This window comes from Aedes aegypti, chromosome 2 (genome assembly GCF_002204515.2).
Source record: "Aedes aegypti strain LVP_AGWG chromosome 2, AaegL5.0 Primary Assembly, whole genome shotgun sequence".
NCBI classification, from domain to species: Eukaryota; Metazoa; Arthropoda; class Insecta; order Diptera; family Culicidae; genus Aedes; species Aedes aegypti.
The window spans coordinates 293,706,028-293,731,600 of record NC_035108.1 but is presented as its reverse complement, the minus strand read 5'-3'; the positions used below and the strand labels follow the sequence as shown (position 1 = coordinate 293,731,600).

The window sequence follows — 25,573 nt, the reverse complement described above, 5'->3', positions numbered from 1 at the left end:
GAGCTTAACATTTTCCTTTGTAATCGAACGGTCACTCCGACCGCGAAACGTCAAAATCTCGTGGTAAACAAAAAACCAGCTGATCGCAGCTGTCTCATGGATTGCCTTATTGGGCGTAAATGGTCACGTGACTATGTTTTGAATTGATAATTGTTCTAGCTGTTACGTCTGTTTGTCTGTGGTTCTTGTATATCGCGAAAGGGGTTAGGAACGGACTAATAGACTTACATGATTGTTTCACTGTCGCATTGGTCAAGTGTTCCGACGTGTTTGAGTGAAGGAAACGATTTGGAAAATTCTCTGGATTAACTGGAAAAACAACTGAAAACTAATCTGTCGTTTTGTATGGAAGATTGCATGCCATTTTTCAGCAGCCTACTTGATGCAAAACGAAGTTTGACGGGACTAGCAGTATTTAACTAAGGGATGCGAACTGGAAATCAACAAGCAGCTAGGCTGCTGTCAAGCTAAAATATTCGTAAAAATGATTCCAAAATGCCTAGAAATGTACGGTCATGATTTCGTCACGCTTAAAAATGTTATACAATTTATTTAACACAAAGTTCGCCAGCTGTTAAAAAAGTGGTACTTAGTTCAAATTATGTATACTGCCGTGAATCGCAAGTCAGTCCCATCTATAAAAAGTAGGCATTGAGAAAATGGGCTGTGAAATTTTCAAACTCGTTTTCCTATTTGTATGTAAAATTCCAGAGGATTGGAACATGTTACAATCTTAATGAAACTTTCACAACTTGCTTTTTACTACGATATCTTTCCGAGAAAAACATAAAGATGATCAAAATAAGTTACAGTTATGAGTTCCACGGTGCAAAAGTCTGTAGTGGGACTGATATGCGGTTACTTTTGATTATGAGACAATTTGACTTGCTGTTTTTTTTCCCTATTTTTTCCGAACAAATCATATTATTTCATTAGTTCAGCTGAAAGAGCATTGGCAGAGATGCTGAAAACTGAACTCAACTCAATTTTGACGAAAATGCAGATGAGACTGACTTGCGATTCACGGCAGTATAAGTCCATTACACCTTTTTTTAATATGTTTCTTACTGGCATATGGCCAGAAACTTTCTGATTAAATCCATTAATTGAGTGTAGTGCCTGAATTGAACTGAAGAAGCTTTGTGTGATGCATGCAAGTGTGCATTCAGGAAAATATCGTGCTCAATTTGAAAGACCTAACAGTTCGAATCTGCACCCCCAGGTATTAAATATTATTTTTACTTAAAAAAACTAGAGCTTTAAATTAGTTTATTGCCAGGTTTTGTGTTCTAACGAAAAGCTAAATGCGATGGTGACGCTGCTCTAGATTGGCAATTAGTGCTTCCCTGTCGAAGCTGATAGTCATAATCATTTTACTGATAACATTTTGGCAATTCAAAGTACAGGAAAACGTAAATATTCATTTCAGTTTGCCAAAATTTTGCAACATAATTCCATATTTAATCGCCAATCGGGTATGGCCAGAGAAGAAGGCTATTTCTCAATTGGGATATAATTCCAAAAAGAAGAAGAAGAAGAAGCAGAAGGATGAGGATGAACAGTGATTTATGTGATTATCGTTTAAAAATTATATATTACATGTATTTAAATTCTAACCAAGAAAACTAAAACTATTGATGATTCATTACAAAATCATATTGATTGATAGGAGTCTGCAATCAATTTTCATTAAAAACCTATAACAATGAACAATCTTAATGCTCCTTACAGCTCTTAAACATCAATACTGCGCGTTTAAATGATGAAAACTGCAATTTTATTTTCAAATTTGTGAAATATTTTGTCTAAGAAAATTATTCCGTTTTTGTCACGGTTCCGTTTTTATCAACTGAAAATTGCCGATCGTGTTGATAAAAACGGAACATACCTGTATCCCAATTTTTATACACACAAACACGTCGGATCCCTTAACGAATAAAACGGAGAAAGAATCATCCAAATCCGTTGACCCGTCCGTAAGCCATTTCGTGACGTACAAACAGCATTCAATTTTTATTTATATAGATGTTTCTTTATTATTCCTGGAGTTTCTTCTGGGATTTCTCCGATGAATAGGGTCCTTAAATGTTTAATGAAAACTTGTTTTTATTCAATAACACGGAATAGCATGTTACTGCAACTTCTTTAGCAATTTTCCAAGCTCAAATAACGGCTATATCATATTTAAATTTTAATTTAAAAATTAGGTCCATAAATGAACCTTGAAATTTTAGATCATATTTGACGTTCGCTTAGTCGATAAAAACATCACAGGGGCTGTAGTTTTAACACTGGGGTTGTTCCTATCTGACATTTCGGAATGGACACGGAAAACAAAATACACCGAAAATTTGAGTTTAAGCCAAGAGGTGTGACAAAATCTAAAAAAATATAACAAATTTTTTTTGGACTTAAACAAACGAAAAACATTTAAAAATTGAGCAAACATTTGTTTTTAGCCTAAACATGAGCGTTTGGCACTAGAATTGGGACAGGGCTTTAGGATCCTATTCTCCAGAAGTTCTTACACAGTAATCTTGAGATGTTTTCTTCATAAGTTTCGTGCAAGAATTTTTCTAGATTATGCTTGAATTACTTCAGTGGTTCAGTCGGAATTTTGTTGAATATTCTTACACGAATTCCTGCAGAGCTTCATGCACTTATTTTCCAAAATTTCATTCTGAAAATTCTTTTAATATATCCTTACAATTTTTTTCACTAAATGCTCCACGAATGCTTGAAAAGATTTTTCTATATAATCCTTGAATTATTTCTCCAGAGTCTTTTAAGGAACTATTTCTTGAGCATGTTCAGAGGTTTATAAAGAAAGTTTGCAAGAATTTCTCTAATAAAATTTGTAGATATTCCACCAGGGGATCTCGTAATAAATTTAGTGTTTCTTTGATCTTTGAAGAATATTTCCATAAGCCAGTGAAAATATTTTTCAGGGTTTGCTATAGTACCGTTAAGTCACCAGTCACCGTGCCGCCTCCATTCACCGTGCACATATGCAAATTCCTACAAAATATTTATACAATATTCGAAAATTATTCTTTTGGCAGCAAAATAAGATAAAACTGATGAAATGAGGTAGTTCTTGTCACAACACATTTTGAAAAACCTAGTGTATGCAGTCAAAATCATGTGAATTCCGTTTAATAATGCGATTTTTCAATACTCTTAGTAGAAACGCCAAAAATTAACATTTTTCATTTCAACGTTGGAATATCACATTTTTTATTATTTCAACAAGTTTTCGCTGCAGATACTTCTAGTAAGATGTATTTCATCGTATGAGGTGAGCCATGCGGTTTTATGCAAATCAGATTTTTTTTTCCTTGCGATTCAGTCGAAACACAAATGCAAGGTGAATGGACCCTTTTCAATATTTGAAATTATTGGGTAATATTGAATTTATTATTATATCGCGATTTAACTACTTTATATTTAGTTTTTGAGCAAATATGAAATGGTTTGAACAAAACAGTCAAACCTCCTATAACGATTTTGATGAAAAATTAGTGATTTAGGGTCGGTGTTCCCTTACTGGACAGTCCCCTATAGTCGCACTAGTGGCTTTTTACGGCCGTTTTGCTATAAATCTATTCAACACATTTTTTTACATGAAGGTCAGGAGCTATTTATCTAAGTACCATTGATACACAGATTGATTTTGTTCAAAAAATGATCGAAATAATTAGTTTTGCATGAAATTTGAGCTCCCTTGCGCCTATAGTAAACCTATTGTTCCTATAGTAGCACTACTGAGAGAAACTATTTTTTATCTTACGAAATAATTGATGAACTAAGAACTTTTTTTACACCAAACGAAAGCTTTTGATCCACACTTTGTAGGAAAAATATAAAAGTTTTGTTAAAATACGGTTTTGATGAGTATTTTGCCAACGCCGTGATGCTAGAGCTACTATAGGAACAGAAATAAGAAATAGTGCTACTATAGGCACATGTATTCCTATAGTGGCACACGTGATAATAAATACAACCATTTGAGTTTTCGTAGTTTTCATATTTTTCCCACAAAACCAAGATAAAAAGCTTTCAGATGATGTAAAAATAATGACGCTAGCGTTATTTTTCGATTTTATACGAATTTTTGTTCTTAGCTATGCGGCTATTGGTACATCGACCCTAGTTATTTTTTGAACTTTCTTTGATTTTTATTTTAATATAAGATTTGAATACCCTTAAAAGTGAGTGCGCATACTACTAGCAACATATTTTCTCCACCAACAACGTTTTTTCAAGGTACAAAATTAAATCATGTCGAAAACTATACGCACGGTTAATGGTGATATAGAATGGTACGAGGCGACCTTAACATGATATTTGTAAACATAATTTTCAGTTACCGAAAAGCTAAACATTACATATAATTTGCAATTGGATTAGATGGACAAATTGATGTGAAGATTTGCGAAAAAGTTACACGTCTTCTCAGTGAGAATCGAACTCACGACTCCCTGATCTCTAGTTAGGGCCCATTGGAAGCCCACACAATAGAAACCTCAGCCAGCGCAGTTGCTGGCTAGTGTAGTGTGCTATTCCTATACCTAAAAAACAATGGCTAGGCTTTTTTTTTTGTAAAGCACTCCGTACTCGTGGCCACTACATTTTTAACTTATATATATTTACATCTACACTCTCTCCTACTCTTTTTACTCTCACACCGAGCAGGTAGGAGAGAGCTCTGCTGTTAGTGAGCAGTGATGCCACATACACAGATTTATCTGTAATTACACAGATTTTTTCCTGTTCTTGCCTACAGATATCTGTGATCACAGATCACAGATTTTTGAGATAAAAAAGATTTTAGGATAGTTCACGATATAAGGACACAGTTTCCGAAGATATAAAGCAGAAATTCCATTACTCTGTTCAGGTTTTCTTCAAAAACAAGTATTTTAATGTTCTTGAAACAATTATGCATTTTTAATTTACTTTTAGTAGAATTTCTCCAAATTAATAATTGCTCACACTTAGATCAAATCACCTAAGTCGGTAATTTATTTACCGAAATCTCAACAGCTGAACGTTCGGTAATCGATTCGGTAAACGAATAGATTACCGAAATTTCGGTAATTTGATTTTTTGAGCGTAGCTGACAAAATTACCGATTATTCGGTAATCTGTTACCTAAGAAACGTAGTCCTGCCCCCGGGGTTTTTTTTCTTGGTAACCTGCATTACCATTAGTAACACCAACAAAATAGGCAAAACTACACGTGAGTACACTATCACATAATCATTTTTATTGTACCGTGCAATTGCACAAGGTTTATTTGCATTTCAGTTGTATTATTTCACGTCCAAAATCAAGCACGTCTGAAGATGAAGGCCATCGATGTTGAAAGTACCGTATGAAAAGAATGCTTGCCGTGTTACCACCTATACGAGCCGGAAAAATTGATAGCTGATAAATTAATTAACTCATTACGCGTGGTAAAGATGGACAAATTATGGGTGAAATTATGAAAAAAATCCACGTGCTCGGCTGGGATTTGAACCCAGGACTCTTGTATGCTAGACGAGCGCTTTACCAACTAAGCTACCGAGCCACTTGGTGACCCAATAACTGAGTTGGTTACAAGTTTAGAATTCAAATCCCTACAGACCACGCGGACTCCTTTCATAACCAATATCCATCCATCTCATGTTCCTACACACGCGGAGCGAGCGAGTGCGATTTGTTTAGTGTGGAAACTGTTTGCCTATCGTACCTACATCGCTTCCACAACAACTGTATTGTGGAAGAGTACTCTTCCACAATACAGTTGTTGTGGAAGCGATGTAGGTACGATAGGCAAACAGTTTCAACACTAAACAAATCGCACTCGCTCGCTCCGCGTGTGTAGGAACATGAGATGGATGGATATTGGTTATGAAAGGAGTCCGCGTGGTCTGTAGGGATTTGAATTCTAAACTTGTAACCAACTCAGTTATTGGGTCACCAAGTGGCTCGGTAGCTTAGTTGGTAAAGCGCTCGTCTAGCATACAAGAGTCCTGGGTTCAAATCCCAGCCGAGCACGTGGATTTTTTTCATAATTTCACCCATAATTTGTCCATCTTTACCACGCGTAATGAGTTAATTAATTTAATAACCATGCGGATTGGATTACCGAATAGCTCAATATAAGTGTCAGTTTATTGATAGCTGATAGTTTATGGCAGACCCTGCAATTAATTATGATTATTACGTTATCTAACGTTCACAAATTACCATGCTTACCTTCATTGTAAAATGTTTGTCACACAATAAATGCAACTTCCAAAGGATACACCGCAAAACTAGAAAAAAAAACACATGACAGCAATTTGTTGTCAACTTGCAGATTCACCGATTTCGGTGAACTGATCGATAGATTACCGAAACATCAGTGAAATATTTTACCGTTGCCGGTGATACTGGCGATTCACAGACGAAAATTCACCGAAAATCGGTAGTATTGCTGTCAAAAACTGCTCGATTACCAAAACATCTGTAATTTATCATTTTACAGTTCGAATTCGGTAATTTTATTTACCGAACTCCAACACTTTGTTTGAGTGTGCTGACATGCCAAATATAACCATAATACATTTGCAAAGGTTCTTTTTTATCTAAAAATATAAATTTTGCAAATTCACACAACACAGATTTTTTCCCAGATTTTTGGAGATTGACCTAAGATAAAAAAGATTTTTTCGGTCGAAAACACAGATGAGATTAGGAAAAATGTGGCAACACTGTTAGTGAGGCTAGCTGCCTGCGAAGAGGGTCAGTTTGTCTCAGTCACCATCTGATACTGACGGAGGATGGATGTGCTCCCCAAAGCACGGTCCTCCGTGAGGCGTCTTCTGGTGGCTGGACGGGTTTTTTTTTTGTGGAGGGGCTGGGAATCGAACCCATGACCTTCCGCTTATGAAGCGAAAGCGTAACCTCAAGGCTACAGACCCCCCTTAAGGGTGAAACACAATGCAACGGCATTACGGCAAGAACGGCAAAACGGCAACACTGATTTGAATGACATGTCAATGTTTTGATCAATGTCGACTAAATCAGATTCAACCTGGACTTGACAAGTATGATGTAGATCAATATGGGCTTGCCGTCTTGCCGTTGTACCGTGCTGCCGTTCACATTGTGTTTGGGGCTTTAGGGTTAGGCATTGGATATATATAGAAAGCGTTGTGTTTGGATGGGCATCTAATTCTTCCGAAAGAGGTGCACTTTGCGAAAAGGACCACGTGATTATTGAGCTGAAATCGAATTCAGGTTAACTTCTGCGTTCATGAGTTCTCTCATGGCGTAGGGGTAACGCGCCCTAACTAGAGATCAGGGAGTCGTGAGTTCGATTCTCACTAAGAAGACGTGTAACTTTTTCGCAAATCTTCACATCAATTTGTCCATCTAATCCAATTGCAAATTATATGTAATGTTTAGCTTTTCGGTAGTTGTTAAACTTCCACTCGGCTGGTTGGCCGTAAACCACGATTCATAATTAAAAACAAGTATAATTTTCAGTAATTTTTTGTTATGCATCACTGATTTTTTATTTTCCCTGAATTATGGTATAATTGCACGCTTCGTAGTGGTATTCTAGTTCGCTTATAATGATTTGTAAAAAAATATAATTTGTTGAAATGCATATATTTTTTTAATGCACGGTGAATTGTCGCTTGACAGTAATTTATTCTGTCATTCTCATTGGAAACCTTGAAAAAATGGATGAACAATGTTCATGTTCCATTGGACATGGGCATTTCTTCGAATAAGTGTCTTTGGTATCTTCCGTTAGTATGACAGGAACAAATACGGGATAACAATTTCAGACGCTTGAGTACGGTCGTCCCGCCGCTTTGGATCAATGTTCAATGAAGTACAGAATTATTCATCATATAATTTTGGAATACAGTACTAACCCGATTTTGTTAGTCCCTTTTTCAGAAATCTTGTTGTTCTCACTGTTTGATTAATGAATTTCAACCAAGTATTTTTTAGTCATGTTAAAGCTACTATTAATATTCATAACAAGGCAAATATAGAATATTGATCAATTGTTTACATTTTGAAGGAAAGCTTCACAAAGTTTTGAAAAAGAGGCTGACAATATCTGGGCATCTAATCAAGGGATTGCTAAGAGGATCTTTTTCTGTTGCCTCTTATAAAACGATAGCGGAGCTCACCCATACGAATGCGCACATCAACAAAATAGCTGGTGCGAATGTGGGGAAATGAACCACGGCACACAAATTCAACGCATTACTTGCGTTCCATTCTGAAGAAATTAGTTCACACTTCCTTTTTTTTGTCTGTTATCTATGGTTTAATTATCCGAAGAAACATTTGATTTTCTGCAGCTCATTACCATCAAACAGCTCTATCAAATTTTGTTGCGCTGCATGCATTTTGTACTGTTTTCTCTCGTATGAGAAGGTAAACATTCGAAAAATATACGTGTGTAAGTGCAATTTAATTCTGGGGTATAAATTATGCTCCCGATAAGGAGGCACAGCTCAAACTGTCAAATTCCGTAGTGAAAAAAATAGGTCGTTATCCCTCTGCATCTAATATAAACAACATTTTAAGTACGTGAAATGATACCATAATAAACATTAGTTATATTGGAAACTAATGTTGATACCGTGATGCCGCAGATTTTGATTACTCAGCTTCTTTTCATTTTGATCATTTTAACAGTTAAAATATCAAAACTGAAAGCAGAAACCTGTTCCTAAGAAATCAAATTAAAAACAATTTTTGCCATAAGCGACAGTGATGTTAAATGTCATGAACATCACGTGACTCTGACAATTGAATAATGCGAATATCTTCCATCCCCGCGGAAAAAGTCATTGGAAAATGTTTTTCTCTGGTGATCATATCTGAACTACTTGCAGTTGGCCATATATTGTCTTAGAAAAACGCTATAAGCACTTCAATGTTTCCGAAGTTTCGACATTTAACAGCTCTCAGTGAAAGCAATTTAAAAATTTGAAAACTTTTTCCGCATTAAGGACATTGAGAACTCATTGAGGTTACATATTTTTGACTGGCATTGAAATGAAGTCATCAAAATAAAGACTATTTTTTATTAGTATGTAGTGTTGAAATGAAAACGACTACAAAACACAAGGCTATTCGCTCCACACCGCAGGCTACTGACTGATATCGCTACCAGCCAGCTCCTCTCTTTTATTTCATGTAATTTCGATCACTGATCACTGATTTTTGCAAGCTGTTTGAATTTTCGGGTCCAACACGACCCTAAGTCATAATTGTTAACTTTTATTATAGAAGAATTTCAAGATGCTAAGTTATTCCAATTATAAGTTACATTTTGTTGAATTTTGAAAAGGGTTGAAAAGGACCCAAAGTCCTTACTAAGGTTGGGAGGAACATAATTTCAATGCTGGAATGTATGGCATTGAATGTAATGCCTATATGTTTTCATGGTATACCGCAAATATAGGACAAAGGAAAAGCATCGGATTTAGATTTAAAGAATGTAAGATTGATTTCAAAAATAACTTTTTTACTTCACTATACTACAGATAAATGATAGATTCAATACTTCACATTGCAAAATACAAGAATATTTAGGTTTTGACACTAAAATACGATTCAATTTTCAACACATAGGTCCTCCATAACACTGCGGAACACGTTTTTGTCTCCAGCAAAATACCGCTATTCACCTAATTAAGGGTTGCTGAATCCATTGCCGTTTTCAGAAATATTATAGCACGTCTAGTTTTTGAGATATTGTCTATTGAAAATGCAAAAAATGACTATTTCAGCCAACTTGCATGCAAGTTTGCCAGCTTGTAAGGTAATATATTGGCTTAATTTGCCGCAGCATTAAAACTTTATGTGTATAACAATACTTATCATCAAAGTTTGCAATACTTTCGATGCAGAAAAGTTTTTTTTTTATGGTTTAGAGAATTGATGTATTTTGCCATATAGAAGAAACAAATAATTTTGCATGGAGACTGCAAGCATGTTGAAAATATCGGTTTAATCGAAATTTAATCGCGCAATTTCAATCAAATTATGTCTGAAATGAAACTTCTAGTTCCATTTTGCATGTTTGGTATCTAATCCACCAAACATGCAAAATAGAACTAGAACTTTCATTTCAGACATAATTTGATTGAAATTGCGCGATTAAATTTGGATTAAAAAGTTTTATTAAAAAGTTTGATAAATTGTACTTTAAATTTCATGTGAACATTAATAAAACCAGTGTTTCATACAACTTTGGTGACCTGTAGCTAAAAATTGTGACGTGCTGGAACATTTCTGAGAACGGCATCAGATACAGCAACCCCAACTCAACTAGAGACACATAATTTGATTCTTGAGACACGCAAAAAAGGTCATTGTTGTTACGCTGTGTAATAGGACGAAACTTTTGTACGTATAAGGCCTTTCCACCACACCTTATACGGGAACTTTGCACGCATACTTAAGCGTCGCATAACGCAAAAGATGCTTTCGTTATACGTACATCCTGGTAGTCTGGGGATAAAACAAGTTTAATTTTAGAGGAAAATTGATAAATTGGCAATTGTCGATTTACCACCCGTTGTAGTCAAATAATAAACCGCAGTAGTTTGACGGGTGACAGCTAGTTTAATAGAAATGTACGAAATATACGCATAATTTTCATTTTTTTATGCAGTCATATTTTTCGCATTTCATCTGAAAAACCATTGTAAGTTGTACAAAAAAATAATTATTTCTTATGAAATATGATGACTTAACAATCTGCCAACATTGTTTTGCTTCTGTTAGAAATATGATATCAATTAATTACAACAGTGAACTTCTAGAAGTTTTCTTGCTTCACGATAAACAAAAAATAGTATTTAGGGAAAGTGTACCAGTTATGGCTATTATCAGGTATCAGAAGGCCGGCTCCAAAGGCACGTTCCCCACCAGTTGGGAGATTTGTGCCATCGCCATATTTGAGCCTATTTCATCATCTACCCGATGGGAGAGGAAAGGGAAGGGAAAGATGGGAGGAAATAGGAGTGGGGTCCCTTGAAGAGGGAAGATCGCATAAGCGAAATGAGAGCATGTATTCAGTTTCACTTAATAAGTGTTTACCAAGTAATTGGAATCGCATTTGCGCAAAAACTGGACAGTTACATATCAGGTGATACGAAGTTCCATAATCGGAGTCACAACTATTACACACAAATGAGTCAGCACGCTGAATATTTGCCATGTGATAGTTGAGTCGGCAGTGGCATGTCAACGCTCTGACCAAGAGACTGCAATTCTGCTTTGACAGACTTGTTAAATACTTCGCCACCTTTGGAGTAATGTACAATTTTGTTTGACGACACGACTACAAACTATTGCTTGTGCTGAGTTGCCGCCCAAGAGTTTATCTGAAGCTTCACCCAGCACTTCGAAATTGGAATAGCCGGCTCAGGGCCAATGAAGTCATGCGATGCTCCATCGCGAGCTAGCTCATCAGCCAATTCATTTCCAACGATGGAAGAATGGCCAGGTACCCATACAAGGTTTACAGAGTTGACTGAATTCAGTTCCTCAATTTGAGTTCGACATGCGATAACAAGCTTCGACCTTGAGTTGGCCGAAGCAAGAGCTTTTATAGCAGCCTGACTATCTGAACAGAAGTATATGACTTTACCCATTACGCGCTGTTGAAGTGCTGATTGCGCTCCACACATAAGGGCAAATATTCCCGCCTGAAAAACGGTGCAGTTTCTACCAAGTGAGTAAAACTGATTCAGCCTTAGCTCACGAGAATATACTCCTGCACCAGCTCTACCTTCAAGAAGGGAGCCATCAGTGTAACATACTATATTGTTTGATATACTTCTTTCCAAATAGCCAGACGTCCACTCTTCCCGTGAAGGGAATTGTGTGGTAAATGTCCTGTAAGGAAAGTGACAAGCAATTGTGAGATCACTTGGAGCAAGGACAATTTTGTCCCAATTCACCAAAAGTGGTAACAACGAAGTGTGTGTCGATCTACGATTCACTGGATTTTTCTCCAGTAGATGCAGTACCCCTAAACGGTAAGAGCAAGAAAGTGCTTCTTGTTTAAGATATATGTGTAGTGGCACAACGTCGAAAAGGGCCTCGAGCGCTGCTGTGGGAGTTGTAGAGAACGCACCAGACATCGCCATCAAGCACATCCTTTGGAGATGACCCAATTTTGATTGGATTGTTCTCACTTCGCCCTTTTGCCACCACACAAGACATCCATATGCCAATATTGGTCGAACAACTGTTGTGTAAATCCATTTGATATACTTGGGTTTGAGGCCCATGGTTTCGTGCGGCTTCCAATATGGCATCGAAAGACACGTTATCAAAGGCACCCTCAATATCCAAGAAAACACCCAAGCAAGATTGCTTCTGAGCGAATGCTTTTTCGATATCGTATACAACTTTGTGTAAAAAAGTCACAGTAGACTTTCCAGATTGGTAAGCATGTTGATTCACATGAAGAGGCATGTTTGCCAAATAAACATCACGGATATGATGATCGATAATGCGTTCCAGACATTTCAGAAGAAAAGAGGTCAGACTGATTGGTCTAAAACTCTTCGCTTCTTCATACGACGCACGTGTTCCTTTCGGGATAAACTTTACAGTAACATCACGCCAGGATCTGGGAATGTACCCTGTAGCAAAACTGCTTACAAGTAGCTTTTTCAAAACATGTTTGATAAACTCAAATCCCTTTTGGAGCAGAACAGGAGAGATCCCATCCGCTCCTGGAGATTTGAAAGGAGCAAAACTATTAAGTGCCCATTGAATCGATTCAGTAGTTACGATACTACGATCCGAGGCCAGAGACTCGTAACTACATGAAAAGACATTTGGTTCATCCGTAGATCCTATGTCCACACATCCGGGGAAGTGTGTGTTGAATAAACATTCTAAAACTTCTTCATCGGAAGAAGTAAAGTCACCATTAGGTAAGCGAATTTCGTTCACTTGGAAATCCTTAGATTTTGCAAGAATTTTGTTCAACCGACTGACTTCACTCAAACTGGAAACATTTGTACAAAGGTTTTTCCGGCGGATCGTTCAGCAGAACGAAGAGCCTTCTTGTAAGCCTTGCGAGCTGACTTGAACGACTCAGATCCAGCTGAACGGCGTCTGTTCCAACTCCTTCTACATTGTTTCCTGAGTCTAGTCAGATCGGAATTCCACCATGGGGTCCCTCTTGTAGTCTTTACAGACCGCAGAGGACATGCTTCTTCAAAAGCTTCCACAATGTAGGATGTTGGAGTATCAACGGCATCATCCAGATCACTTGAATTTTCAATGGACGGTGAATATCCATGAAATTTGGTCGCAACCAATTCAATATAGAGTTCCCAGTTTGTTGACCGGGGATTCCTAAAACGCAAAGTCTGCGCAGTTACATTTGAATGTTCAAAGAAGATGTAGCGATGATCAGATAATGATTCCTCATCTGATACATGCCAATTCGTCAACTCGTGACTGATTCTATTCGAGCAAAGCGTTATGTCTAACACTTCTTCTCTATTAGAAACCATGAAGGTTGGGCGATTGCAAAAACACGCAGAAAGGTCATTTTTGTTACGCTGTGTAATAGGACGAAACTTTTGTACGTATAAGGCCTTTTCACCACACCTTATACGGGAACTTTGCACGCATACTTAAGCGTCACATAACGCAAAAGATGCTTTCGTCATACGTACATCCTGGTAGTCTGGGGATAAAACAAGTTTAATTTTAGAGGAAAATTGATCAATTGGCAATTGTCGATTTACCACACGTTGTAGTCAAATAATAAACCGCAGTAGTTTGACGGGTGACAGCTAGTTTAATAGAAATGTACGAAATATATGCATAATTTTCATTTTTTTATGCAGTCATATTTTTCGCATTTCATCTGAAAAATCATTGTAAGTTGTACAAAAAAATAATTATTTCTTATGAAATATGATGACTTAACAATCTGCCAACATTGTTTTGCTTCTGTTAGAAAAATGATATCAATTAATTACAACAGTGAACTTCTAGAAGTTTTCTTGCTTCACGATAAACAAAAAAATAGTATTTAGGAAAAGTGTACCAGTTATGGCTATAGTGGTTCCCTATTTGGCCATAAGTGTTTTCTCGAAAACTTTCACATTTTGAATATTTTCAAATCATATATTCGATATCAAACTACTTGGACACACGGAATGATTGAAAATTATTAGATAATCAAATTATCATGTATGGCGAAATAGGGAACCATTATGTCCATAACTGGTACATCTACCCTAAAGGTTAGGGCTGTTTTATTTAGCGAACTATTATGCATAAGTGGTCGAATAATTTTTGAAAGCACAATTTGTGCAATATGTCCAAAATTGTAATCATACAGTCAACCCTCCACGAGTCGATGTTCAATTACTCCACATCGACTCATGGAACCATACTAAAAACAGAAAATCATGGTTACTATGATGGTCCCTTCATACAGCTTTTCATGGAAAAGCTGTTCCATGACTCTATATTTCCATGAGTCGATGGGCCCTTCAATATCGACTCGTGGAGGTTTGACTGTATTTACTTATTGACATTTATCTATGCTTTGAAGAATTTGAAGATTATACGGATTATTGGCTTGATGAATTTTTAACGTTGACTCACGGAATCTATGACATTTAGTTGAAAGACATTTGGTCGAATGACGTTTGGTCGAATGACATTTGGTCGAAAGTACATTTGATCGAATGGACATTTCGTCGAATGAACATTTGGTCGAAAAGAATTTAATTGCTTTCAAAACATATGACATTTGGACGGAAAGTCATTCAGTAGAAAATTTAGTCGAATAGGGATATTTCAGCTTGTTGTACAGAGTGCTATTTTGATATTAATACACAGTGATAGGGGTAGTGAAAAAAAGAGTGCACATATGGTCCATGCTATTACTGATTGCATATTCTAGATCAACAGGATAGAGTTCAAGAAATCTGCTTTGATGAAATTCATTGAACAAACATCAACTCTACAATATGCGATGAATGATATTTTGGAGTTCCAGTTGCTCACTCTGACTTCCTCACAAAATCGATTGAATCCTTGCATTTTCGACTTAACTTAATGTCATTTTTCTCATTCAGGCTTATTCTTCGAATCAGATGAATCGCGACGAGCTGATTTCAAATAAAAGAAAGTAAACTTTTGTCACCTCTGTCGACTCGTCTCCCGTCATGCAATCACGGGATAAAAGCTCTTCTCTTGTGTGATTATTTCGGATGAATTAATGATCAGTCGAAGTTATCGACAGCGTCATGCCCAAGGAATGTAATTTAGATGGAAGTCACATTAAACGAATCACTTTGATAAGCAAAATGTATCTTTCTTGCCGAACTTTTGATGCACTTCGTCGGAGCGTTTCCTTAATGGCTTGGCCATCAAAACTGGCCCCTCATATTCTACATATGGAAGTACATGCTATGCCCAACCGTACAAAGTCTGATCCCACATATCAAATAATTTTCCACAATCGTTCGCTCTTATACTAGATACTTATTAAAAGTTCCGTGCACTCACACTGAAAGCGTGTTAGCAGTTTAATATAAAGACCGATGAAATTTTCAAAGAATAATAAATTTTACAATGCTTAATATTTCAATAACTGAGTAACGAAAATATTAAGAATTATGATATTTTGAAAGAATAATAAATTTAACAGATCATTATGCTTCCAACATTTAGCAATAAATAGAGTACTATTTGTAAGAAAATTAAAAAATGGGTAATAATACGATAAACAGGAAAATAATAGATTTATGGCATTTTACACAATTACCTTTGAACTACTACAAAATGAACATATAGACACTAGTACATATGCTAACTTCGTTGTAAAACGTGATTAATAATTATCATTTAAAAAGATTCGTTATTGACTTCTGATGAAAAGTTTACTACCCATCTACCTAAAACAAACGTAAGTCCCAATGTTCATTCATTGTGCACCAAGTTAAGTTCTTTTTCAAATCCTTTAAACAAAACGATTTTCCAGTCAAGCTATTCGACCAAATGTCCATTTGACCAAATGTCCCTTCGACCAAATGTACTTTCAACCAAATGTCATTCGACTAAACGTCATTTGACCAAATGTCATTAGATCAAATGTTCTAAAGCCGACTCACGTACGGCTTCTTTTCAAACTTAGATTCCAGTAGAAGAAATAAATTCAACAACCTAATCGGAAACATTAAAACATTTATTAAAAATAACAATTATTTCACTGGTAAAATCAAATTAACATTTTAGTCGTTCCTACACCCTCCTAGTGTATAATCCCTGTAATAATATAATGGATCTCTACTGTTTGTTAAATTAAAAATATCAACTACGGTTATTTCTTTGGCACAACGTTTCCCTAAGTTGCGACTAGTTCAGTTTCTTCGAAGGATCATAAACGCTCGTTTCGATTCTGGCCAACTGCCTGTGCTGACCGACGATGTGATGCAACCACGAGCATTCCCGATACTCCGTTTCAAACTCTTCACACGTTTGATGGAACACCGGATACAATTGCGGCAGTATTCCATGGTCCAATGTCGGGAACATGTGATGCAAACAGTGATCTCCAAAGCTGGTCAGCACCGCAAATTGTGACCCCTTAACGTCAGCTCGGTCGATAACGGCCGCTATCTGGTACACTCCAAAGTCGATTTTGTCCCTGTTGATCAAGATGAAAAGTATTGTGAAATATAAGGCTGAAATATAATGAATTACTTACGGTATTTTATCTCCCGAGTGGAATATCTCCGGATGATGATGAGCTGCATTCAATCCGATCACACCGAATCCAAAGCTGGCAACCATTACGATAAAGATCCACATCTTCAGAACCTCACCCAAACTGGTTGAATCGCTTATGTACATGAAGGTTGGCAAAATGAATGTAATCAAATCATCCGCAAAGAAGGTGCACTTGCCGGTTGTGAAAGATTCAATAACTCTGTAAAAGCAACATACCGATCTAACAATGTCCATACTCATACTGAAAAAGCATACCTTTTAACAAACTCTCCAATGAAGATAAAGGAATAGACAACCGGACCGTAGATCCAGGAACCAAACCGCTGGAATGTCCCCTTGATTTGTGGGTTCGGTAACCAACATAGCATCGGTTCCAAGTAGGAAACTTCCAAATCAAGGATCGAGTTCGGATAGTGATGATGAGATATCGCATGTGATACACGCCATTCCCTGGAATAAAATTCGAACTTAAAAAATTGATTTATGTACATATCTTGGTTCCTTGTGTTTCACGATGTGATTAAAGTTTGGTCAAAATTCGAATAACATGACTTAACTATACCATTAAAGGAACAAACGGCGTTTAGAGGTAGTGTATCAAGAGATGGAATTACTATAACGTTTTCAATGAACGTGGAAGTTTCACTAGAAACGTGAAAGTGTCGTGCAGCAAGCCTATATAGACGGTAGCATATTGATGGACGGACGACTTTTGCTGCCCTAGGATCCGTTCGCCGCACCACCAATTATTTTATTTTAAGGATGTATATGCACTCAAGTCACTCTACTACTCGTTAGTTCGTAGCATTTTAGAATACGCAGTTTGTGTGTGGTTACCGCATCACACGACACAAATCGGCCGGTTGGAGAGAGTCCAGCGAAGTTTTATTCGATATGCTCTTCGTCAACTGCCATGGTCAGATCTCGTGAACCTACCAGAACACCCAGCCCACTGTAGGCTTATACAGTGGCTCAATTTCATTTTCGTACGCGGCACTGTTTTCATATCAAGTTGGTATAAAACTATTAAATGGTGCATGGACTTCGATATACTTTATCAATAATGAAGGTTATAGGTGTCATCTATTGTTTGGCAATGACAAACTGTATTCATTTGCTTAAATCTTTGGAATAATGGAAAAGTATTGAGATTGTGTCTATAATTGACCCAATTCCATATTCGTACACCTAACAAAAAAGAAATATACAGCATTCAAAACTAATTTTTAATGGACTAGATGACTACTCAAGCACTTAGTTGTGTTGTTCAGATGCAATAGAATACATTTGGAAAATTTATAAACGGATATATTTGAAACTTAAGTAAATTTAAGAAAAATACCAGTTTTCCCATGTTTTATGCTAAAATATTCGGTAAGTCGAACAATAAATTGCATTTTTTTTTTTTTCAACATCACTTCCTTAAGAATGATAACTGCGAATATTGCACAAGTTTCAAAAAATTATAATCAGTTTTAGAGTAGCTATCGAGTAGAATATCGACAACTTATATTTTTGATTCTTAGGTAATATAATATTTATAACAAATCCAAAACCAAAAATTTTAGTCAATTTCTTTATGTTTGGCTCCTAAATGTATATACATAATCCAATAGTTAATGTTCCTATCAAAACATTGCGTAATTATCATTTTTAATTTACATTTTACTACCAAACATGATTATAGAGATTTATAGAATAAATAGAATGCCATAACCGCAACACAAACGTGTTTTTAAAATGATGAAAACAACAGGATATATTCTATTAAATAGTGTATCAATGCTCTCTGCTCATTCAAGTTATTTTGTATTTTTCTTATAAAATCAATAAATTGCAAAATAGGGTGCTATTTTGAATATAATTTAAATATTATTTCAAAGATAATTGAATATTACGATGACATCAATTATGTGGAGGTATGTACAGCGTAGTTTAGGGTACTTTATTGTAAAACGAAGTTCGTAGTTCAAATTATTTTTACAGACAAATTCAAAATTATCATTTACCTATTGTTTAGAATGAAAATTTAGTTTACATTGATTAAAAATATCATTTTAGAAGAGTTTTTAACTTATGGCACAACAATTTTCTGAACTCAAAAGGGATAAAAACTGTTTATGATTTCTGTAAAGTGTATATATTTCAACTAAATTTCTATCAGAGTTTACGAGTATAATCTATAGATTGGATCCAATGACAAAAATAAATGATATTGTTCGAATTATTGGATTTTGTAGCAAAAATCATCGGAAAACTGGCATTTCTCATAATTTTACCTAAATTTTATATATGTCCACTAATAAATTGTCCAAATGTATTTCACTACATCTGAACATCATAATAAAGCCCTTCAGTAATTAAATAGAGCTTCTAAAATTAGTTTTGAACGTTGTGCGTTTGAATTTTCGTAGGTGTACGAATATGGAATTGGGTGAATTTTAGACATCAATTCAATACTTTTTTATTAATCCAAAGATGAATGTCAATGGAAACATTTTGTGATTGGCAAACAATAGATGACACCTATTACCTTCAATATGGATAAAGTATTTGTAGCTCAATACTTCATTTAATAGTTTTTTACTAACTTGATGTGGAATCAGTATCCTGTACGAATATGAAATTGGGCCACTGTAGATATTGAGACGCTCGTTTCCAGACGCAACAATTTACAACGACTATTCGTATTTGATCTATTGAAGGGGAACTTAGATTGTCCATCGAGGGGCCTTCCTTAGCCGAGTGGTTAGAGTCTGCGGCTACAAAGCAAAACCATGCTGGAGGTGTCTGGGTTCGATTCCCGGTCGGTCCAGGATCCTTTCGTGATGGAAATTTTCTTGACTTCCCTGGGCATAAAGTATCATCGTATCTGCCACACGGTATACGAATGCGAAAATGGCAACTTAGGCAAAGAAAGCTCTCAGTTAATAACTGTGGAAGTGCTCATTAGAACACTAAGCTGAGAAGCAGGCTCTGTCCCAGTGAGGACGTAATGTCAAGAAGAAGAAGAAGAAGATTGTCCATCGCTTCTTGACAATGTTCCATTCTTCGCACCCAATCTCCATTTGCGAGAACGAGACTTGCTACTCATCAGGCGGCATAGAACTTCTTATGGATTCCAAGTGCCTTCGTCTGTTTAATAGTTTCAGTGCTTTATTCGATTTTAATGTGTCTAAGTATGTTTTTAAGAATAGGATTAAGGAATTATATTAAGAAACAGTCTGTGAAATTACAAAAATTCGAGACAGTGACAAATAAATAAAATAAAGTACAGCGATCGAAAGGTGGTTGTAATTCTACAGCTATATCTTCTATGAACATTTGAATGTGTATTCGAAGATTTTATGTTTTATGAATTCCCGGTCAACAAACTGGGAAATCAAAATTCAATCAGTTGCGATCATATTACATGGATAGTTATCCCGACTTGTTACAAATGACAAATTTTGTTTTATTGTTGTTAGAAGCGATATTAGTTTGGATCCATTCACAAATTTCGTAGCGGTGAAGAGGGTGGGTGTTTTAGAACTGTTACAGCTCATGCAAAACCTAAAAATTATTCATACAAAAAAACGCAACGAAGAGGTGGGTGGGTGTCAAAAATATTGATTTTTCGGCGTAATGAAATTTGTGAATGATCCCTTGGTTACAAAAATTATAACCTAATTACACCCGATTCTGTTTTTGCACGGGGGATGCGTACCGTGCAAAAAAAGTTTTCAGTTCAAAATTTCAAAAACCGTGCAAAAAAAGTAACACCATTTCTCGACGTTTCATGCAAAAATAAGGTTTTGGCGGAAAAAAATGTATGGAAACTTTTTTTGCACGGCCGTGTAAAAAAAATCCGTGCAAAAACAGAATCGGGTGTATAACAGAAACAGTTATACTAACAAAGGGTGTTTCAAACTTGTTTTTCATAAAAAAATAAGTATAACAAAATTTGTTATGAAGAATCTGAAATCAATTGCTCATGCATACTAATTTTATTTCATGTTAAGAAAATAACAATTTTTGCTATAATTGAGTTATGGAAAATAACACAATGGGTTATATTTTTGTTTTAATTATTACTAGTGCTCCCGACAAACTTCGTCTTGTCATCAAGTAGGCTGTTGAAAAATGTCATGGAACCTCCCATATAAAATGATATATTAGTACTCTCCCGTTTTACCAAATTTCCCGGGAACTTCCCTGAATTTTTTCGTCACACGAACACGTCGGAACCCTTCAAGAACACAACAGTGAAAGAATTGTGCAAATCGGTTGTCCCGTTTCAAGCCATTTCGTGACATATAAACACCATTCCATTTTTATTTATATAGATAGATAGATAGATAAAACAAATTATAAAAACCCTAAGGGCCGATTTCTTCACCATCGCTTATGCCGTAAACCCAGTGCTGGAAAAGATCGTATCAAGAAGCAGCTCACGAGTGTATATCACCGCATAACAAACATCACAGACTCGCAAACTGGCTAGGTGTGAGTAAGTCCGCACCCGCCTGCTCGGGAGAACATGTCAAAAGAAGTAGCAACAACCTCGGGAACGTTTACTCGCGAGTAATCGAGCAAGTTGTGATTTATTATGGTTCTGACAGACAAATTAATTACTTAACCATCACGTCGACAGTAAACTACTAGTTTGTAGTCAAAAACCCTTGGAAACCATAAATCTTGGAGGAGAAACAGCTTTTTCCAAAAACACAATTTGACTCTGAACAGCTCCGAACACGTTCGCGAATCACTTTTAGTTTCAGTTACTCGGGAGCACGACGGATGCGAGTAAACCAGCGTTTTGACGCTCGGGAGCGTTTGGTTTTGTTTTTGTTCCAGTTCAGCAGAAATGTTCGCCACTTTCCATCACTGCGTAAACCACGTTTTCCCGTATGATTAAACTAGGTTTAAGGCCTAAGCGGGAGTGAAGAAATCGGCCCTAAGCCAACTAATCCAAGTTCGAAGGGCTGGGTGAAGCTTCAGATCAATTCTCTGGCGGCTATTTAGCACGAGCAATATACCTACTGGAGTAGTTTGGAGTCGTTTCATCACACAAAATTGTGACTGAGTATTACTGGCCAGTGTCGACTCAACTAGAAATATTCAGCTCACATGATAATCAGCGTGCTGAATAATTTGTGCGCGATAATTATGAATCCGATTATGAGTGAATAAGGCGCTGAGTAAACTCAATAAAAATTATATCGCCTCTATTTTTAATTACATTTTCTACCCAATAGTATTGGAGATATGCGTATATCCAGAGGCGGGTAGGGGAAGGCCGTTGCCCCTCCTCCTCCCCCTGGCTGACGATAAAAAAAACAAAAATCATCAAATTATTATAAAAATAAATACATTGTTTGAATTTTTCAAACATTGTTTCCAATTTTCATAATTATATATCATTACGCTAAAAATTTATTTGAATTTCGCCTATTTTCAATTATCTGTAGTTGAATGAAAATTGACACATTCTCACCCTATCGAGGGGCGACATTGGAACAAAGAAACTGAAATTGGTGCACATTAGAAACAAAACAGAAGAATTATCCGCTTTTCAAACACCAAGAACAATGAATATGATGGACATTCATATAAATTTTAAAATAGTGTTAGTCCTCCTAAAAGTTTCTAGGCTTATCAGCAAAAGTATTTATATTTTCTGTATACAAAGTCCTCCTGAAATTCTATGACCATCATTCCATAATCGAAAACCATATTTGGAACCACTTTCATTTCGGTCAATCAAGATAAATTCCAAATGAACAATTCCCAACAACATACTGTGAACTCACATTCAGGCATATCGTTTCGAAAGCATGAGTTTTTATTTTTTCCGAAATAACTATTTAGGTAATAGGTGATTAGGGTACCATGTAAAATTAATCCTTCCTCAAACAAGAAATCATTAAAATAAAACCGATTGCAAAAAGAACAGTTCACTACTAAACGACATTTATCTTGTCTTACGTACCTTGCCCAGTAATCTCAATTTATGTCTAATGAGGATATTTTTTTAAAAATTGCTAAATTGACAATCGAATTTCTGTCATGTTGCAGGGATTATGCTTGCTAATTACATCACTTAGTGACTGCTGTGGTTAAGAGGTAACAAGGTAAGTATTCCAGTGAGTACCTTTGGGCACTAACAGGAATAATAATTGATTATGGTAGCGGTGTACTGGTACTTGGTAGAAGTTAGACATTTCCAAATCATCACTGAATGAAGAACTCTTTCCAACTGTAGTGCATTGACTTTGATGGTAAAATTTGAAACATCGTAATTATTCTTTACGATTAGCATAGCGCTTAACGTGGCTTTTAAAGCTGCGAGCCACTCTGAACGATAAAGCTAAACGTTTACTAAGTGCCTTGCTGAGGACTCACAATTATTCAAATCTGTTCTGACGCACTTTCTTGAAACAGGAATATACTTATTATCGTCTGATTGAAATAAAATTATACAGCATATATATATGACCGAGTGGCCTTCCTTAGGCGGATGGTTAGAATCAGCGGCTATAAAACGCAAAGCCATAGTGAAGGTGTCTGGGTTCGATTCCCGGTTGGATCTTTTCGTAATGGAAATTTATTTGACTTTTCTGGGCATAGAGTATCATCGGACCTGCCACACGATATATTTTGGTAAGTTTGGTCGAAGTGCTCATAAGGACACTAAGCTGAGAAGCAAACTCTGCCCAAGTGAGGACGTAATGGCAAAAAGAAGAAAGAGATCTCCAGTTCATCACTCGGTTGCAATCGACTCTTACTTGAACAATAAATAAATCATGTAATATTTTCTAATTGCTGCTGTTACTCAACTGGGACAAATTCCGCCTCTCAGTTAGGTGTTCTAGAAACAACTTAATGACAAGTGTTAAATGGATTATGCTACTTTTTTTTCAAATGTCGTTTCCCTGAATACCATTTCTCTGAACATCTGTTACCCAAATGACCTGTTTCCCCCGGAAAGTGATGCAGTTCAAAATGTACATGAAGAATCTTCAGAGACAGGCTGCTAACTAAAAGGAATTTTAAGCAATAGAAAAAGTAGATATTTCGCCATTTTAAACTAAACACAAACCGCCAATCAATAAGGAAGGTTGCATATCAGATGACTGGTATCGTTCGATACCTTGGGATGTATAAAGTTATGACTATTATGAGTGGCAAAATCTTTACTGAAAATGGGACATTTGTGGAAACGGGGTTTTCGAGGAATGGACATTCGTGGAATTTGGATCCGGGGAAAAGTAGCATAATCTATAGAAAAACATTCGGACACTCGGAGAACCGACGTTCAAATGTGAAAAAGAAAAGCTGCATCGTTATAGCCATTTAGTAATCCACTGAATAATCGTGATGATTTGACAAATTCAAGTATCAAATCAGCAATGATAAGCTGCACAGATAATTTAAAAGAACAGCTTATTTTCAGAAGCAGGGTGAATCATCTATAAAATGCAAATATTTGAAGATTGTTAATATCGCAGAAGATATTTGAAGATGGTGTAGGTATATAAATTTCCGGTAAATGGTTTTGACGGATTTTCTGGTAATTGATTCATTCCGGTAAATGGTCTTTCGGCAAATTGCTTTCCAGCTAATGGTTTTCCGGGAGATGTAGAGCCGTGATGATCTACGAATGTGGTAGTTAAGCTATTTCAAATCTACCTAGTATTTATAAAGCTAAACAAACCCGCCGTGGTGACATCTACGAATGTTGTGGTTAAGCTATTTCAAATCTACCTAGTATTTATAAAACTAAACAAACCTAAAACATTTCGTCATTATTGGGTATATACAACCAGAGAATTGGTTTTTGTCATTAGATAGCCAAATTTCTCTCACAAGTGCCATCGATTTGAGTGCTGTCATTAACTAACCCATCAGCACCGTTTAACATACGCTAACATATTGTTCTGAAGCATATGCGTCATGGCTACGTTTACAAGCACTGCTGCTCCCAAGTTGAAGAGGGCAAGAGGATTGTTAGCAATAGCTTAAACATAATGAAGAATACTTATTTGTTGGCTGTGTCGGCAAACGAAGAAATTGAAATTAACGATATTCGTCATCAAACGTCAACATCCCACCGCAAAATCGCTAGTGTTTGGAGGCGATCGACGCGCCACCATATTTCATATAACGGAGGGTATTAGAACTAACTTGGAGGTGATGATTTGGAGGTTATTTGGCAATTTGGAGGTTAAAATCCCCTCCAAACACTAGCGATTTTGCGGTGGGATGTTGATGTTTGATGACGAATAGAGAACACACATTATTTCGGCAAACAAATTAAATTCGATAAAAATGCAGTTTTAGACAAAACCATAACAATCTTTTATGTGTTGAAATGGTCCACTGAAACAAAAATATATATCCGTTTCTAATTTGAAACACCAAGATGAAAATGGAAGAGAGTCAAAATGGCGCTGTTAATAGAGCTAACTATGGAATTCAATCATATTTTATAATGAACCAGGTTAAAGATTTAATTCGTCATCAAACGTCAACATACCACCGCAAAATCGCTAGTGTTTGGAGGGGATTTTGACCTCCAAATTGCCAAATAACCTCCAAATCATCACCTCCAAGTTAGTTCTAATACCATCCGTTATGTGAAATATGATGGCGCATCGATCGTCGCAAGTTTATCGTTAAACAGTCAATATGTATGTCACTAATCAATTACAATCGACTCTCTACATCTCGATATCTCTCCCTATGTCGATCATTTTTTCGGTCCCTTCAATCTGCATACATTTTCACCCTCCATATT

General features: G+C 36.2%; 1 protein-coding gene across 1 annotated transcript in view; it reads right to left on the bottom strand.

Annotated features, from left to right (window-relative positions):
* Positions 1-16,228: 16,228 nt before the first annotated feature.
* LOC5564510 (cytochrome b5-related protein) overlaps positions 16,229-25,573 on the bottom strand; it is a 51,684-nt gene continuing 42,339 nt past the window's right edge. Inside the window, exons 4-6 of the mRNA XM_001648802.2 lie at positions 17,050-17,244; positions 16,772-16,993; positions 16,229-16,711 (exon numbers count right to left, since the gene is read on the bottom strand). Of these exons, the coding sequence (XP_001648852.1) occupies positions 16,420-16,711; positions 16,772-16,993; positions 17,050-17,244 (709 nt within the window). The 3' untranslated portion in view covers positions 16,229-16,419. The remainder of the gene's footprint in view (positions 16,712-16,771; positions 16,994-17,049; positions 17,245-25,573) is intronic.